General features: G+C 38.1%; 2 protein-coding genes across 2 annotated transcripts; both read left to right on the forward strand.

Annotated features, from left to right (window-relative positions):
- The first annotated feature begins 3748 nt into the window (after nt 1-3748).
- Nucleotides 3749-5068, forward strand: LOC107047977. Its single transcript, XM_015270913.1, has one exon. The coding sequence runs from the start codon at nt 3749-3751 to the stop codon at nt 5066-5068; it is 1320 nt and encodes a 439-aa protein (XP_015126399.1).
- Nucleotides 5069-5137: 69 nt separating this feature from the next.
- On the forward strand, nt 5138-9062 carry LOC107047978. The gene is made up of 3 exons (XM_015270915.1): nt 5138-6286; nt 6333-7161; nt 7246-9062. The coding sequence occupies exons 1-3, from the start codon at nt 5138-5140 to the stop codon at nt 9060-9062; spliced, it is 3795 nt and encodes a 1264-aa protein (XP_015126401.1).
- The last annotated feature ends 11033 nt before the right edge of the window (nt 9063-20095 follow it).

The raw sequence follows: 20095 nt of genomic DNA on the forward strand, positions 1-20095 counted from the left end.
TAGGGGAGGATGGGGCAAAACGGCCCCCCTTCAATCGTCAATATTTTTCAATTCAATAATCCGATTGGGATGAGTTAGAGCTCGTTTTGAAGAATGAAAAATTATCTTCAAAATGAAGTTGAAACTGGGAATTTTCACAATGTCATTCACAAGTTATTGACAATTGAAGGGGGGCCGTTTTGCCCCACCCTCCCCTATCTCTTGCGTCTTCAACTAAAAGCCTCTTAATTATTGATTTTTTTTTATAATTCGGGGATTGGTCACGGTGTCACTTCATTCCCCTTCTGGCCATAGATCGGTTCCCTATTAGGCGGTTTCCACTTTTCCATCCGGATTTGCATTGTTCTCTTCAGTTTTTCAGTAGAGACACACGAACCTACTTATTCTAATTCTGGTATTGGTGAAAAAGTGGGAACACTGTTAACCTACTGATTCCATTTCTGGATGGTGGCCTATTTCGTGATAAAGGGACCTTCATACGCATCTTCGTGAAACCCTTTTCACGGTTTTGCATCTCCTCACAGGTCACTCACGAGGACAAACCATACACTGTTAGAAAAAAAATTAATTTTCATGGACAGTTTTTTTTATTGTTTAAAGTGGAAAAATCTACATGATTTATTTACACTGTCTGTAGTGGATTTACAGTTTTCGTTTCAACATTTTTTTTATGTGGTTACATTTCATTGTACAGTCTTATGTTTATTTTACCTGCTTGGACGAACTTGTGTAGTATATTTAGGATTTTTGAATCTGCAGATTTCAAGAAGACTTACAGACTTTGTTATTGAGAGTTTATATTTTTTCAAATTTTCTAGGAGTGTTGTTCTTTCCGTGTTAAAATTGGGACAGAACCAAAAGATATGATTAATGTCTTGTGTTTCGAACCCCCAAAAACAGCTGGCTCATGGACAGTGCTTATATAAAAAAGTGAGGACCCAGTTGACGAAATCCAACATGGCGTTGATCATCATGGAATCTGTGGAATGTGTGACGTTTCAACATGGCGGCATGATTAATGGTGGATTTAGATGAATCCGCATGAAAGATATATCTCATGTGTTCCCATTCGAAATCATCATTTTTAAAGTGCTCACTGGATTTGATTTGCACCGATTGGTGGTTTTGTTGAAAAAAATCTAACATAAAAAAAAAGTGATTGGAAAATGATAATATTTTGTTGAACTTTGTTTTAACCGTTCAATCACTTTGATTTTCTTAAATATTCCCGCATTTAATGTTCATTGATTGAATTTCCTTGGGTGCGTTTCGTAATCGGGACAGTCGCAGTAACAGTACTGCAACCCTATCCAATTTTGCTTGACTGTAGCTACGGTAGTTGATTCCGAAACGCACTCCTTACCCTATCTAAAAAAAAGAGAACACTGTCATGGCGGCCACCGCAAGTGTCATGGTGCACTGCTCATGGGCCTCATGGGCACATTGATGAGAATTTTTGGCGAGTTCTCATGTGAATGTTCATGAGGATGAGGAATGCGACTGCGACGGCGCTATTCAAGAAAGTGCGCGAGAATTACAAATTTGATTTCTTACCTCGAAAAGAAGAAACAAACATCGTATATATACATACATTGAATACATCAGTGTATATTTTCTACACAAGAATTTGTTTACAATTACTGGAATGAAAATTTTTTTTTTGGTGACAAGTGTTAAGAGCTAATAAGATTGACTGATTGATAATTAGATAAACTTGAATGTCAATAATGGAATGAAAAAAATTGGAAATCTAAAAATATTTGATTTAAATTTTTTTATTCGATTTCAGTTTTTCGAGGTTTTGTTTAATGAAGACAATACTTTATACCACAAAATCAGAGAATATTGAATTTTCTCCATGAAAAAGAAAGTCGGACTACTTTTTATGTGAAGATTTTCAATCATTATTGAATTGGCTAGAAGATCGAAAATAAAGCATGGATTAGCAGCGGTTTTCGAAGGGAATGCCACAAACTTGCTTTTTTCAACATTCCCTTCTTTGGAATGAATAATGGAAATAGTTCAACCTTCCAAAAATATAATTTTTTTGCATGAAATCGTTTTTTGGTGAAGTTCTGAAATCGGGAAAATTTATTACAATTCAGGAAAAATTATTCTTAGAATGGAAAATGGATTATTACAGAATTATTTATATGAAAAAACGTCGCAGTCTCTGAAAATAGCGATTTTTCAATCATTTCATTAGTCTACTGGTGAAAAAAAAATTAAATTTCATGGACAGTTCAGTAGTAATTTTTAGGACAGAGACNAATATAATTTTTTTGCATGAAATCGTTTTTTGGTGAAGTTCTGAAATCGGGAAAATTTATTACAATTCAGGAAAAATTATTCTTAGAATGGAAAATGGATTATTACAGAATTATTTATATGAAAAAACGTCGCAGTCTCTGAAAATGGCGATATTTCAATCATTTCATTAGTCTACTGGTGGAAAAAAATATAAATTTCATGGACAGTTCAGTAGTAACTTTTAGGACAGAGACATTTAATTCAGTTTGAGAAGGGAAAATCATGAAAATTGAAATTCTACTGAAAATTAAACGGTATTCAATATTTCTTAACAGCGTGAAGATAGAAAGTTATTTTTAAATTCTGATTCAAGACATGAATATTCTGTACCTAATTTCTCTGTATTTTCGATTGATAAACCAATTATAATTATCCAAATCATTTAGTTCAGAGGAAAATCGAATGATTCAATTTCTGTTCTGGCGCAGAAGTTTTTCTTTTTATCTTTTGAAAAGATTAAATTCACGATTCCCGGCGGAATAAACTTTACAATTTCTACAGAATTTTAATATTTACTTAAATCGCTTTATTACGGATGTTCAGTTAAAATTTGGTAAATCCTTCGTTCCTTTTTAAAAACGACTGAATTTTTCCCGTCATTTGTCACCGTCATTACTATCCAAAATCTTTCTTCGAGTACGATTTTATTACGGTCAAATACTCTTCCTCCGAAACATTTATTACTGTTAAAATAATTTCTATCCGAACATTTTATTACGGTCGATATTTTCCCGAATTTTAATCTTCGCAAATCCTCACTAATCCCTCCACTCAAAACAGTTGTCACATTTGAGTTGGTTTATAACTGCAAACACAAAGAACCTTTCAGTTTTATGCCCTCAGCGCTCCCTAATGACTCGGTTTTTCCAGTCGTTATTAATTCCTTGAATTTTCCCGAACCCCAATTCTCGTTATCCACGCGGACTCTATTATACCCCAACGCATTACTTGGGCCCAAATCACCTAACCAATAGGAACGTCGCATTGGGATCCCCGAAAAACTTAGACTACCGTGCCAATCTGAACGATTTGCCAAAATGTCTTTCTCCACGGTCCGCATTCTTTCATATAAACCCTAACATTTTCACATTTCAACCAGTTCCTCTCGTAAATAATTTTCGTCCTTATCGGTTTAAATAATAACGAATTACGCCGCGTTTCGGTTACATTTGACATTCATTTTTCTTTACTGTTTAATATCCTCTTTTAACTTTCAAATATTTCATTATTAAAAATATTATCCTCTAAACAAATGTACAAGTGTAATAAATAAAGTGTTGATTATTCAATAAACAATTTAAATTAAATTAAATAAAAAAAGACATTTTTCAATCACCTCCTCAGTATCTCGATACTGTGCGAGTGAACATAATTTTTGGTCCTTCGAGCTGGATATCAAACGTAATTAAAATCAGTGAAATAGTAAGTGTAAGTGAAGATGCCACTCTCAGACACGGAAGAGTTTACCACTCTCAGGAGGAAACGTGTTTCCATCCAGGCAGCCATCACCAATTTCACAACGATCGTGGAGACATACACACAAACTCCTACGAATGACAGGAAGCCATTTCAACTCCAAGCAGCTCTCCAAAGACTCAAGGAAAGATTCAACGCATTTCCCGACATTCAAGATCGTTTAGAAGAATTGGATGAAAATGAAGTATCAAAACGCTTCAAGGTGGAAGACGCCTACGACAAGGTTGTAGGAAATGCTCTGGAACTCCTGGACCTCCATCAACCACAAAATCTGGCGCAATCACCATCACCATTTCACACGGCATCAGCAGCACCAGCCGTAATTAATCAATTTCTTCAACGACCTCGCTTGCCAGAAATCAAAATTTCTGAGTTTGATGGATCAATTGAAAGCTTCCCTCCATTTTGGGACTCCTTCAAAACAGTGATCCACGAGAACGCTGACCTACAGAACATTCAAAAGTTCCAATATCTGCGAGGATTACTCAAGGGGAGTGCTGCTGCTGCCATCGGTTCTCTAGCAACCACAGAGGAAAATTATGCAACTGCCATTGAGATTCTCAAGAAGAAATTTGACTGTAAGAAAAAGATACTCCGTCGGCACTGGACAATCATGCGGGATTATCCACCTCTACAACGGGACTCTCCAGCAGCACTAGGACAGCTAGCAGACGTCATGAACCAGAACATCCAAGCACTGGAAACTCTTGGACAGGACGTCAATAGCTGGGATCTACCCCTCATCGACCTGATTACCCTGAAGCTGGCACCAGAAACGATCTGGCAATGGGAGCTCAAAACTCAAGGTACAGAGTTGCCTACCTACAAGCAACTACTAGAATTTATCGAAGCCAGAGCGACCTGCCATGATGCTAGAACATCAACGTCGAGGAGCCATCCTCCAACTTCTTCAGAGACATCTTCCTCTGACAAGAAGAGAGAGAAGAAGCTCCGAAGACAAGCCTTTGTTGCTGCATCAGCAGATTCATCAGCATCATCATCTCCATCAACGTCAGCGGCATCAGCTCCAACGGGTTCATCATGCTTCCTCCATTGTCGAACGATACATCGCCATATTGGAAAGTGTCCAGTATTCAAGGGTCTCACTCCAGAACAGAGGTATTCCAAGGCAAAGAGTGCTGGCTTGTGTATCAACTGTCTCAAGCCAGGACACGAACGCTCAGTGTGCGTATCACCAGCAGATTGTTCAATCTGTAAGGATAGACATCACACTCTTCTCCATTTCAACACTGGGGAGAAGTCAACGTCCTCACAATCTTGACTGGAGCAGACACAGAGCCCCTGTTCACGGCGAACGGCATTGATCGTTAACTCTTCAACATGTGATCTGATGGTAACGGCGAAGGTCAACGTACTTGACACTTACAGACAACCTGTCGAATGTCGAGTGCTACTGGACACCGGATCCACCACCAATTTCATCAAAGAGAGTTTAGCCATCGCCCTCAACCTACCGCTTCAACCATTCGCTGTATCAATAGGAGCATTGAATGACGCGAATACCACCACCAGGTATTTAGTCATCGCCACAATTCGCTCACGAACAACTGAGTATGAAAGGACACTCAACTTCTTGACGATCCCCAACATCACTCAGGCTGTACCTGATCAACCCCTTGATCGTAGCGCCATCAGGATACCTGCCAACATCAAGCTTGCTGATCCTAACTTCCATCATCCAGCATCAGTGGACATGCTCCTTGGATCTGGACCAACACTTTCACTCCTCTGCCAAGGCAAGGAAAAGCTCACGCCAGCAGATCAACCAGAATTATATCTTCAACAGACTTTGCTCGGCTGGGTAATCGGAGGGAGCGCGCCAACAATGCAGACAATACGTCGACGCGTATGCAACGTTATCAGCACCTCCAACCTTGACTTCGATCTCTCCAAGTTTTGGGCGATTGAAGAAGCTGACGCCACTTCATCTTCAACCAGTACTGAGTCTGATTGCGAACGACACTTCCTGAAGAATATCAAACGCGACAACACTGGTAGATACATTGTTGCTTTGCCGTTCAACGGGAAGGAATCTCTGATCGGCGAGTCACGATCACGAGCTTTCCGCCGCCTCAAATCTCTGGAAAGAAGACTGGATGGCAACGCAGACCTCAACACTCAATATCGTGCAGTCATTCAAGAATATTTAGATCTTGGTCATCTCACGGAAGTGACTGGAGCAGATTTATCCAGCTTCGGATATTATCTGCCACATCATGCTGTGATCAAGGAAAGCAGCTTGACGACGAAAGTCCGTGTTGTCTTCGATGGATCAGCGAAGACCAGCACCGGAATTTCTCTCAACGAGACTTTACATGTCGGGCCCACAATTCAGGACGACATATTTTCTCTTCTTCTAAGATTCCGCCTTCACCCATACGTGCTCACTGGGGACATCGAGAAAATGTATAGGCAAGTTCTCGTACGCCCTGAAGACAGGAAATTCCAACGAATCCTATGGCGCGATGGGAAGGAACCAGTAAGAACGTTTGAGCTAAATACAGTGACTTTCGGACTCTCTGCAGCTCCATATCTTGCGATTCGATGTCTTCATCAATTGGCGAAAGATGACGGCCATCTACATCCAGAAGCTGCACGAGTGCTCCNTTGCGATTCGATGTCTTCATCAACTGGCGAAAGATGACGGCCATCTACATCCAGAAGCTGCACGAGTGCTCCAACGTGATCTGTATGTCGATGATCTACTCACCGGAACACAGACTCGGGAAGAGGCTGTTCATCTACGTGAAGAGTTGGACAAATTGGTGAAGCTCGGAGGATTCAACTTGAGACAATGGGCCTCCAACGATCCGTCCATTCTGAACGATTTAACACCGGATAGTATCAACCACAACCTTCAAATTGGCGATACTACAACATTGAAGACTCTAGGAGTGCTCTGGAACTCAACAGCTAACAGCATCACCTACACCGCCAAGGTATCGTTGAGTGAGACAATTACCAAACGGATAGTTTTATCTGAAACTGCCAAAATCTTCGATCCTCTTGGTCTCCTCTCACCAGTGGTCATCGTGGCAAAGATGATCATGCAGAAACTTTGGACTCTGAAGACAGGCTGGGATACTCCACTCCCATCTGACATCCAGGAAGAGTGGCTCCAGTTTTATGGACAACTCCAGCAGATCAGCATGGTGATCTTTCCACGATTCGTCCTTCAAGAGAAATTGACAGAAATTCAACTCCACGGATTCAGTGACGCCAGTCAGGATGCCTACGGAGCTTGTGTGTATCTTCGTTCAATTGGAAGCAACGGGGAGGTCAAAACTACGCTCCTATGTGCCAAGTCTCGTGTTGCACCACTCAAGAAGCTCACGATTCCAAGGCTTGAACTCTGTGGAGCACAACTCTTGATCAAACTCATCCAAGGAATCAAGAAAACCATCAACATCAACATCGATCGCACCATCTACTGAACAGATTCCACTATTGTACTCCACTGGATCCACACACCTGCACATCAGCTGCAAATCTTCGTCTCGAATCGAGTGGCAGATATCCAATCAAAATCTGCACCAGACGATTGGAGGCACGTGAGAACTCATGACAATCCAGCCGATCTGGTGTCTCGCGGACAGCTCATCAAGGACTTCATTATCTCCAAGATCTGGTTTGAAGGTCCCGCATGGCTCCAAGCAGAGGAAGACAGTTGGCCAGTTCTCGATCTTCAATTCTCCTCTCCTCCAGCTGAAATCAAGGGAAGGTTCTGTCATGTGGCTCATGGTGGACCAGAAAGGCATCCTCTGGAACGATATTCCTCATTTTTTCAATTGAAACGAGTGATCGTATTCTGTCTACGTTTCAGGAGTCACAAACAGGGCCCTCTCACAGCAGACGAGCTCGCAGCAGCTGAGAAGGGTATCATCTACTGGCTGCAAACAGAGACATTCGGTCCCCTCAGACGTGCTCTTCAAGGTATCGGAAGTAAGCAAGCCAAGAACCAGGAGTTGGCCACGGTGTCCAAGCTACATCCATTCCTGGACAAAGATGGTTTTATCAGGGTAGGAGGTAGACTGCGGAACGCCATGATCCCCTTCTCGCAGCGACATCCTCTTATCTTGCCCAAGTGTCATCCACTAACAAAACTCATCATCAGGGAAGCCCACATTTCTCAACTACATACAGGTCCTCAAGCAATCTTGTACTACATCAGACAGAAGTATTGGCCATTGGATGGTCGCAACTCTGTACGTCGCGAGATTCAAAAATGCATCCGATGTACCAGATTGAATCCACCGTCGGTCAACTACATCATGGGAAACTTGCCAGCAGCCCGAGTGAGAGAATCTCGTCCATTCGCCAACGTAGGCATTGACTATTGCGGTCCCTTTTTTATCAAAGAAAAGAAGTTCCGCAATCGAGGTCGTGTCAAGGTCTACGTTGCCGTCTTCACCTGTCTAGCAATAAAGGCTGTTCATCTAGAGGTTGTGAGTGATCTCACTACTGAAGCATTCCTGGCAGCACTGCGAAGATTCATCGCTAGGCGGGGATGCTGCAAAAATATCTATTCAGACAACGGTACAAACTTCGTCGGGGCCAACAATGAGCTGAGGGAAATCTACCAGTTCCTTCAGTCTGAAGATCACCAGAAGACTCTTCAATCAGCGTTGACGAACCAACAGATCCAATGGCATTTCATCCCTCCCCTATCACCTCACTTTGGTGGTCTGTGGGAAGCTGCGGTGAAATCCTTCAAGCATCACCTGTATCGCATCATCACCAACGAGCTTCTAACCTTTGAAGAGTTCAACACCTTGGTCATCGAAATCGAAGCCGTGCTGAACTCCCGACCTCTAACTCCGATGTCTGCCGATCCCAACGATTTGCTGGTCCTAACACCTGGTCATTTTTTGATCGGGGAGCCCCTCACAAGCTCAAGAGAACGTGATTTCGCCGACACTCCTAGCAACCGATTGTCCACGTGGGAACACATTCAAAAGTTAAAACAACACTTCTGGACTCGTTGGCATCGGGAGTACATAAGCGATCTCAACCTGAGGTCCAAGTGGAGTCAAGGGGAGCACCACATCAAGGAAGGCACAGTGGTCTTGCTAAAGGAAGACAACGTACCCGCACTCCAGTGGGCCTTAGGACGTGTCGTCAAGGTGCGGCCCGGAGCAGATGGCATCATCCGTGCCGTCACAGTCAAAACGGCCAAGGGGCTTTTTGATCGCAACGTCAAGAAGTTGGCTCCTTTACCAGTAATAAACGCCGACACGGAACAAGTAGATAGTTAAGCCCTTTCTTTTATTTCTTTTAAATTCGTCGAACCTCAAAAAAAAATATTCGAATTAACCTATCGTTTGCGTTGATTAAATAGTTACTCAACGGGGGAGTCTGTTCTGACGCAGAAGAAGTTTTTCTTTTTATCTTTTGAAAAGATTAAATTCACGATTCCCGGCGGAATAAACTTTACAATTTCTACAGAATTTTAATATTTATTTAAATCGCTTTATTACGGATGTTCAGACAATTTGGTAAATCCTTCGTTCCTTTTTAAAAACGACTGAATTTTTCCCGTCATTTGTCACCGTCATTACTGTCCAAAATCTTTTCTTCGAGTACGATTTTATTACGGTCAAATACTCTTCTATCCGAACATTTTATTACGGTCGATATTTTCCCGAATTTTAATCTTCGCAAATCCTCACTAATCCCTCCACTCAAAACAGTTGTCACATTTGAGTTGGTTTATAACTGCAAACACAAAGAACCTTTCAGTTTTACGCCCTCAGCGCTCCCTAATGACTCGGTTTTTCCAGTCGTTATTAATTCCTTGAATTTTCCCGAACCCCAATTCTCGTTATCCACGCGGACTCTATTATACCCCAACGCATTACTTGGGCCCAAATCACCTAACCAATAGGAACGTCGCATTGGGATCCCCGAAAAACTTAGACTACCGTGCCAATCTGAACGATTTGCCAAAATGTCTTTCTCCACGGTCCGCATTCTTTCATATAAACCCTAACATTTTCACATTTCAACCAGTTCCTCTCGTAAATAATTTTCGTCCTTATCGGTTTAAATAATAACGAATTACGCCGCGTTTCGGTTACATTTGACATTCATTTTTCTTTACTGTTTGATATCCTCTTTTAACTTTCAAATATTTCATTATTAAAAATATTATCCTCTAAACAAATGTACAAGTGTAATAAATAAAGTGTTGATTATTCAATAAACAATTTAAATTAAATAAAATAAAAAAATACATTTTTCAATCACCTCAGTATCTCAATACTGTGCGAGTGAACAATTTCTTTAATGTTGAGTTTACTAAAATTTTCTCCAAATAACGTTGATTAGAATCAATAGCCAGAATTATCAGATTATCTGACATTTTTTACGTTAAGTATAGGAGAATCTGAATGCAACACAGTGAAAGTGATGATCTATTTTTTTACTTTCAACGAATAATAATAATATCTTAAAATGTAATAATTTTCGTTCTATAAATTCAAAATTATTAAATACTACGGAAAAATACGAATGATTTAGATGAAATTAATTCCGAAAAGATTTATAAATTGTACGATTAATAAAAGTGCAAATGTTACTTTAAAGAGTCTCAAAAGGATATCAAAATCAATAATAATCAAATCACGAATCCTATCAATTCCGAACAGCACGATCCAAATTATGAATATTCTAAAGATAATTAATAACATCCAATGCATATCAAAGATCAAAACAATTATAAATAAATTTTAAAGACAATATTAAAGCTAAATTCGATATTTCTGAGAATGAGGACGAGAATATATAAATAGGTAAGCAGACACGAGAATTTAATAAATTGAAGACAAATTACTGAGAACATAATTCATGTAATTTCATTTAAAGAAAAACTATTCAAATACAATATCTTTTTCAAGAATCGTCAAATAAATCAATTGATTAATATTCAAATCAGCTNACGCCGACACGGAACAAGTAGATAGTTAAGCCCTTTCTTTTATTTCTTTTCAATTCGTCGAACCTCAAAAAAAAAAATTATTCGAATTAACCTATCGTTTGCGGTGATTAAATAGTTACTCAACGGGGGAGNAAATTTCAAATATCTCAAATAGAAAAATGTTTTGTTCTCAGAGTCAATGAAAAGAATATATCGCAATAATAATTAATTTTCGTCAAATATGATACACAATTGTCAATAAAAATATACTTATTTCAATATTTAGTCGAACTGCAGTTCCGCAAAAGCACAAAGAATATAATAATATGAAGTACGAAATAATCAATGAAATACAAGTACAAATGGTCATATTAGCGAGCTCGCATATGGCAAAAGGAGTCTATACAATACAACAGGTAATTCTAGAATACCCGCGATAATTCTTTCGTATCCCCACTCCTGGTTCCTTCTCCCTTCCCTTTTCTCCTAATACTTATCGATAATCCCACTTTCTACATTTCAACCTGCCGGCCAAACCCCATTTACCACAATCTAAATTAAAATTCTATTATGAATAAAAAGCTATGACTCAATATTCCATAACAGCAGAGAACAAAAATGGTGATATTTACGTAATATTATCTGAACCATTACCATGAATTTTAAATTCATGAGAAAGGATGGAGAAGTCAAACTGTCATTTCAAGTTTAAATTTTTTATTCGGTGCTAAAAACATGAGGTGACGATATTCTAAGCACGAAATTATATTGATAATATAAACAGTAGATTAATTAAACTACCGAGTGAACTGAATTAAAAAAATTATAGCAGTGTGCGCACACACCTTTACCAGAGTATCACCAAACATTGAATTCCAGCACTTTACTCTCTGAATTTTGTTCAAGAAGAATTTTGATTGTAATAATGATCAAAATCTCATTCAGTGAGCATAGAAATTACCACATGCGCAAATCATTCATTGCAATATGAAAATTTCACAGCTAATGAATAAATTTAGAAATAAGAAATATTGAATCTGATACAGAAAAAAAGAGTATAATGGAAGGGCCACCAATATCACGGCCGCAATTGCGTTAGAAATGTGAAAAGGTTGCCTGAAATAATAATGCAAATCCGAAACTATTGACACTAGGAATATGAAAATTTTAGGGTAGGTCCTATTCCCGATATGAGCACTCATTAAGAGAACATTTTCAGAAATTAATTCATTCATTAATGAATATATATTTCAGCTTCTCTATAACTTTCATCTCTGAAAAGGTGAATAGAGAATGATTTACGGAAACTTCAAGGAAGTTTGCAAGTTCCCTCAAAAATTAGAGAATCGTCAGCTTTTTCATCCAAATGTAGGATAATTTGGGAATTTTCTAAAGAATTCAAAACAATTATGAGGTTTTTTAAAAAACAATTGATAAAGTTCTCAAATGTTCTAGAATTTTTGGATAAACAATGGGAAAACAATTGAAAAGAAAAGGCGGAATTTCCTGAACAAAACTAATGTGAAGGAGTCACGTGACTGACTACTGCACTTTGATTGAAATGAGAAAGGAGAACCAATTTAAGAAATACCTCGGATTTTTACAACAATTGCACAAAAATTCTCAAAAGACAGTACTACTCAGGCAGACTTTCACAATAGTGGGTTAAACAATTGATTTCACATGTGAAAAAATTCAGTTGAAAATCCTAGCGAATTCGCTAGACAATTCTATTGGATTTCTATTGAATTTTCTATTAGCTTCTGGCCATTTCTATTGAAATGTTCAATAGAAAATATTCTGTAGAAAAACTCAATAGAAATATATTTTTCTATACAAGTTATTCTTTTGAGATATTTTCTATGAAATTTCCTGAGCTGAAATTTTCCAAGTTTTTTTCACTCCATTTTTTCTTTTCTGTTCATCAAGAAAATTAAACAAAAAAAGCTTAGAGAATGTGAGCCAAGGAAATTCCACAGAAAATATCTCTATAGAATAAGTTGTATAGAAAAATAGAATTGTATTGATTTTTTCTATAGAATATGTTCTATTGAACATTTCGATGGAAACGGCCAAAAACTAATAAAAAGTTCAGTAGAAATACAATAGAATTGCCTAGCGAATGTGCTAGGAATTTCTATGAAATTTTTTCGTGCGTGTTAACACTCAGCATAATGGAACGCTGATGAATCATTAATTGTTAAAAGCACTCAGTCAAGTCATTGTTAGTAGCGGCCGCAGCGGCGCTACTTGACTACTAATTTTCAGAACAGTGACACTGAATGTGGTTTAGGGGGAAAAAAAATCATGGAATTTCAGGTTTCACCGAAAATTCAGTAAAATTCCAGAATTTTAAGCAGCATAAAGTCGAAAATTCCTATCTTCATTTGGATTTCCAATCTAATATGAATATTCAGTGCCAAGTTACATTGAATTTCCAATGAAATCTGAAATTTCATGGTTTTTTCCCCCTAAATCCTATTCAGTGTCATAATTCTGAAAATTCAAGAATACATTTATCGGAATTTTCTGATTTTCTATTCATTTTCAGGGAAAAATGGAACTGAGATTTACAGTTCGGTTTGATTTTTCCCCGAAATTCTAAATTTTCAATGACGAAATTCCTTGAAATTTCAATGGTAATTAAATTCAATAAAAATTTCCGGAATGTGTACTGGAAATTTCAGATAAAAATTTTTAACAGTGTACACGTACACAGAGTACGTAACACAGTAAACCAAATTTGCCTTAAATAGACAGATCTACTCCGAAATATAGAGTGTTCGGAAAAAACATATGTTGTAAAGCATATTATTGCCGAATCTGTATTCATTTTCTACAAACTATCATCAATTTTTCGATGAGATATTCCATTTTCCATTAAATCACACGCTGTCTCGGCGGCTAAAGTTCAATAAATTTTACTCGCCCCTAGCAACCATAATATGAGATACGTTTCAAAATAAAATTTATCATCTCGCAGATTTGATGATTGCAAGTGACATCATATTAAATCGGTGAAATCATATGATTTCACTCATTTCTCATAACATCAGGGGGCCTATCATGCCGAAGAAACGGAGCGTTCGCACTGCACAAGTGAAAAACAAATAAGTTTCCAAGTGAAATGACATGATGGAAACGCTCCTTTTTCTTTTCATGATAGGCCCCCAAAATTGATTTCATGTAATTTCAGTCCAACGCGACACAGTGATTTTACATGTGAATAGCCCCTCGATATCATCAGTTATACACCATTTTTTCTCAATTAAAGAAAATATTCAAGTCTTAAATCTCATCAGAAAATGTACATGTGACCCATTGTCTCCTCCTTAACTACCCCAACTAGTAGGCCAATTAGTACCAAAGATCCACGATAAGACAGAGCCAGACGTCCCAAAAGCGTCAGTGGGCTAATAAACGATAAGCGAAATTCCGTTCGTAAAGTTCCCTGGTATCCTAAATAACTACATATACAAGGGTCTAGAGTCCCCGCAGCTTTCTCGTCCATTAGTCTTGAAAAGATAGACTATATACCAAACGATAAAGTCGTTTCGGTTGAAGTTAGAGTCGTTTACGCGACTACTGTGAAAACGATGCCGCACTTCGTAATCAACCACCCTGCTGGAGATGAGAGAAAAAGAGAGGGAAAGAGAGAGAGGTGCTTTTACGATGTTGGATCCAAACTATGATCATGTTGGCGTCTAAACTGACTGGACGCTACGTCGCTCAGTTGATAATCCACTCGGACCAAGGGGAAGAGGCTCCACTGTCTATTATGATACGATAAGAAATTATTCATGCAAGTGGTTCTTCTTCCTGCAGCACTAAGAATAAACAGTTCTTGGTATGAAATTGATTGAAAATTACTTTCAAAGATTTCTGAAAACAATGCGGAAAGTCCATAGACAACTGTCCAGGGTGGTTCAAAAAAGTTAAGAAATTGATGATTTTTTAAATACATTCTTTGATTTTTTCAAAACTTCTATGCAAAATCCCAGATAGCCTAGGAGAATAGGTGAAACGCATGAATTTTTCTAAAAAATACATTTTAACACGGGCTCTTTTAGGAATTCGAAAAAAAAAATATTAAAAATTGAAAAATGTCGCCATTTTCCTGAAATTCCGCACTTGGGTGGAGCTTTCATGAAGGAACATAAAAAATATAATCCAAGTGGCCTAGGAGAATTATTTAGAAGAGATAATTAAAAAACTCATGAAAAATCGGAATTCTGCGTACGCAAGTTGAAATAGCGACGTCGAGATTAGGAATCGTGGAATGGTAAATGCGGCAAATACGAATAGAACTGTGATGATACATTTCGCTATGGGAAGAAACATAACAGCTGAGTGAATCAGTGCTGCCACCTTGTACCCCGAACGGCACGGCATTGTCACTTTTTCATTCCATATTAATTATGTTCCAATTATCGAAAAGACAGACTATAGTTCTATAGAAAAATAAAAGAAGACTTGAAATATGTGGGAAAAAATAGAAAAGTTCTAAAAAAAAATATTTCGAACATAAAGATGGTCGAAATACATTGAAGATTTGTAATTGAAATATCGTTTTTTTTGTTCAGCGATTGGTTTTCTGCCAGAAAACAATAGATTAACCTCCGTCTCGTTAAAAGGTTCTGGTGACATAATTGCTGTGATATGCACTAATAATGGGTGTTCCATTCTAACCCTTGTTGTACGCTAAACAAAATATTGTTTAGTTTTTGCAAAGTAAGGAAATTTGATTTTGCGCCTACGTGCTAACCAGGAGAGATAAAATAAAGGAGAGTGAGTACCCACGTGAGTACCACTGATAATTCCGCACATAGGCACGACTCTTGAATCTCCAAATATTTGCTTGAATCGAGAACTACATTTCACAGCAGTATTTGTACCTCTTTCAGTCTAAAAATACGGAGCTGCAGGAAATAAAAAAACTGGTTTCATCAAAAGTCTGGTCATTTACTTGAACGTTTGATCCAATGCGCATTGGATGGGCCAACTCTCCATGAACTGAATACCCATATGATGAGTGTATTCAAACCCAAGAAATTCCATTCTTCCATTGTTTCAGTATTAGTTACTTTCATTAATATAATTCTCGTGTATGAGATGAGAGGGCGACGTATTTACTTGGTTTCCTTTTCACCAATCTATTGTCGGTCCTTTGTGGCACGGTAGAAAAGAGAGAAGAGGTAGCCCTCCGTTGGTCATCGACGCTCTCTCAGACACGGCATTGTCCACTGCATTGTTGAAACGAACTGACTCCGTCGAGCGATGCGAAGCTCCAGAAAAATCCATCGGACTCCCTCCTCACTAACTGATTCGTCAGGTTCATGCGGATGCTTGTACGTAGGCCTCATATATGTATGTGTATATGGATACACGACCATAGCATAGCATAGAGTTTTGGAAACGCGCGCAGCTACCGCCATTGGCACATACCCCGGTCACCTCTCTTTCATCATTCCAGGTCTCTATGTTGTCCAAATATACCGGAATATGCAGGTGATCGGGCGTGTAACTCTCTATGTACTACGAGGAACGCTGTTTTCCCTCAATTTTCTCTGTGTTCAAAAATCGATTCCAGTTGAACCCCTTCTGATTTACTTGCACCCCTCCCGCCTGTAACTAGCTTCATCAAGTTTTCATATCCAAACGCATTCAAATGGAGCAATGGCGATCGACCTGAGTAAATCGAATGCTGTCCTATTAGCATACCCCTTCCAATTTAGGAAGAGACTGATGGAATCAGTGTGTTCAGTCTTTTCATGAATTTTCAAGGTTATTCCGAAAGGTTGGAAAACAGTCAATATTCTCCAGTGAAGCTGTAAAAGCTGACGAATCCAATGATAATATGTCTGTTATTCTGTAAAAGGCTTCAAAATAAAATTCGAAGAACTCAAAAGATAAGCAATTTATTACTCTTAATCACTCAACTCTTGCATAAGCTATTGTCCGATTCTTTTTTTGCTTATACGGGGAGCCGGGGCACGATGGGGTACCTCGAAAAATGTCTAAAATGTTGAAAATTTTTATTTTGGACTAGTTTCAGAATATAGTACTTAGAGTGGTCCAATTTGAAACTTTCAAGATGTTCGCAGTAATGAAAAGATCGAAAAAATTAACGAGAAATAGAAAAAAATGAAAGTGGCTGTAGTGGTCACGCGGGGAGTGTGTGATTTCGGCGGTCATCCAGGCTAAGCAGCGTTCAGTCTGCCCAGTACTTGGATGAGTGTCCGCTTAGGCACACCTAACCGCGGGGGACTACAGTCGCTAGGCACAAATGTAGAGAACCACTGTGCCCATTGAGTCAGTGTGACCAATGGACACAGTGAAATCGCTATATTATCGGCCGACTGCACGACTGAGGTTGTCCATGGTTTCCCTGGCAGTCCAATCCCGAATGGGGTGCAGTTGGGGATAAAGTAAGTCGGCCCATGGTAACACAGATAGGGAAGGGAACAAAATGTAAAAACCCGAGAGGGTGTACATATGGAACCAAAAATAGAAAAAAATTAGAAAAAAAAATGTTGTCTACTGAAAATTATTCCTTAGTATGGTATAAAGCTAAATTTTTATTAATCTCGGGATTTTTATTAATCTTGCCTAATTTACCTTTCACTGTGGCAAGATCCAGATCGGGATTTTATCGATAAATTAAAATTCGTCTCTTCAAAGTGATCTGGAAAACACCATAAGTGTCAGCTGCCTTCTTGTAACCCATTTCCTTATTAATCACAGATTGTATTGCTTTGGACATGGAAATTGTCTCCCATGATTAACGGTTCGATTTATTGACGTGTTTACGAGTCATTTTGACCAACACACATCTCAGTCAATGAATTATAAGTCATCACTCAGTTTATTGTTTAATATATTTTAATAATAATTCGACTCTTACTTCACTAAATCACATTGTTTCCTTGTTAGAACGTGATGTTCTTCGAGTTGTGTCAATCGATAGACCAAAAGAATGACTTGAACAAGCCGCTATATTGGATTTTTCAAAAGTGACACCAAGATTCAAATTGAAAATGCAGTGGAAATGAAAATATCAATGAGAGGAAAATGAAGATAATGAATGTGATCGAACGAATAATACACATATATTTTTACAATTTTTAATGAGTACCCCATTTTGCCCCCGAACGTAACATATTGCTGACGCATATTGACCATTTCAGGGTCCAAATATGAGTCAAAAAGAAGTAATTTGGTCATAAAGAATGTATTATTTGCTCAAATACTGCATTGACTTTGAATTTTTTGGAGTTGTAATTTCCAAAAAATCTGACCTCTACAGAACAGTATTAGCAAATTATTACTGCACGCCGATAGTAGAATTGAGATGAGGATCTGTTAGCAATGAGGAGACTTGGAGATGTGGAAACTTTGGAAGAATCACTCACTTTAACACTTACTATGCGATATATTTTAACAATTTTTACAAACAGAGATATTCCTTTCATAAGGCAACTAATTGGTACTTGATATTCGATGCTGATACTAATACTGAAATTGAATAGTCAAGTATGTCCTTATATAGGAGTTACTTAGCTGGAGGGGTTGAGGACGGACTTAGTGGAACTAGAAATCTTATTTTTGAGTTATTGGTTGAGAAATTTGTAAGGTGGGTGGGCCTTAATTCGGATTGGTGAAGATTTTGACAAATGAAAAATGTTGGAGAGGGAAAAGCTGGCCCGTAATTACAATTTGTCGCCATACCTGGATTTGTGGATATTACTTTTGAGTCGTGAAGGGGAGGAGACGTAATACTCATTAGTGAACGCGAGGGTCGTTATGTGGGGCAATAAGATTATTAGAAATATTTATTTTTGTTAAGAAGGTAATTATCACGGCTGTGGGGGGGTCAAGGTGTTGGAGTTTTCCGGAACATTGAATAGAAATGTGGCAAATGATAAAATCTACAATGGAAACAGAAATGGGACTGCTGTTACACTGTCATTAGTGAGTTCGGAATTTTAGCCAATAATACGAGAATAAAATAATTTAGAGAGAGCAGATGTGCTAAGGATTAAAACTACAATAAGTTGATAGGTCTCAAAAATTGGGGAAAGTACACGCTAACAGACACATTAGACATGAGGCTGGGGGTTTGAATGAGAGAAAATTTACAATAAAAAAATGATATTTTCGCATGCTTGATACGCAACAAAGAATGAACTGAAATGGTCCTCCTTAGCTTAGATACCCCGTCATGCCCCGGCTCCCTCTATTTGACGTATTTGAGGAGAAAAAACTTTTCTCAAGTATATTTCGCGTGCGTCCGCAAACTTGTTCACTAATAATTACCAAGTCTTAAATTTTCTGTACTAAGTACAAGAGAAGTCAAGAGAAACTTAGAATTTCTTAATTCAAGAATTGCTATCATTAGGTTCAATACGAATATTTTCGATGGAATACTAGTACTCAAGGAGAATCTGCTGGTGGTAAACATTGGTCTTGTTGATATGATCCCACGACTCCTACGCTTTCGATTATCTTCTTCCGAATAATTTGATAAAAAATGAACTTCTCGGTTTGAGTTTTGCGGAAAAATCCCTCGTGCTACGCACTCGGGATTTTTAGCCTGCAAAACTTGACACTTTCGTTTGTTTGCAACGAAGCTATCGGGGAATATTCCGATAATTTTGAAGGTCTCGGGGTATTATAACTGAGAACCTAGCGAATTCGCTGGAAATTCCACTGGGATTCTATAAGAATTCTGTGTGGGGGTTCTATAGAATTTCTATTGAAAAATTCCACTTGTTTTTTGCGCTAATTCGATTGCATATTTGAGAGAAAAAAGTCAATACATTTTAAATTTCTGTTTGAATTTTTCTCTTGAGATTTTTTCTATTAGAATTATTGGGCATAAATTTTCCAATTTTTTTCTACTCGGATTCTGTAATGCAGACCAAAAAAAATCAAGTGTCAAAAAATCCAGATGCTTAAGCTTTCTTATAGAGAAAATCTCAAGAGAAAAATTCAAACAGAAATTCGAAATCTATTGATTTTTTCTCATCGAATATCTAATAGAATCAGCGCAAAAAATAGATACAATTTTTAAAGAGAATTCCAATAAAGATCCTATAAAAACCCCATACAATTCCTATAGAATGCCCATAGAATTTTCCAGAGAATTCGCTAGGTTTTCTATCGAAGGTTTGCATACGTTGTAATTTTCTAGATTAGAAACCAGAATTATCCTTAACTTTACACTCTGAAAAAAGATTACTTCTGATAAGTAGGAAAACTACTTGTATCCAGTACCGAGGCGTTTCTCGAGAAATAGTATATTACGTGCTAAGGCGGAGAAGTGCTGAATTCAACGCTGGTGGAGTACAGGCGCACGAGGCACGTGAGTCG

The sequence above is a fragment of the Diachasma alloeum genome, unplaced genomic scaffold, assembly GCF_001412515.2.
Source record: "Diachasma alloeum isolate Michigan unplaced genomic scaffold, Dall2.0 Dall_scaffold_00184, whole genome shotgun sequence".
NCBI lineage: Eukaryota > Metazoa > Arthropoda > Insecta > Hymenoptera > Braconidae > Diachasma > Diachasma alloeum.

Bases quoted from the DNA above. Each gene is read 5' to 3' on its own strand.
- LOC107047977 (XM_015270913.1), top strand. From the start codon at position 3,749: ATGCCACTCTCAGACACGGAAGAGTTTACCACTCTCAGGAGGAAACGT.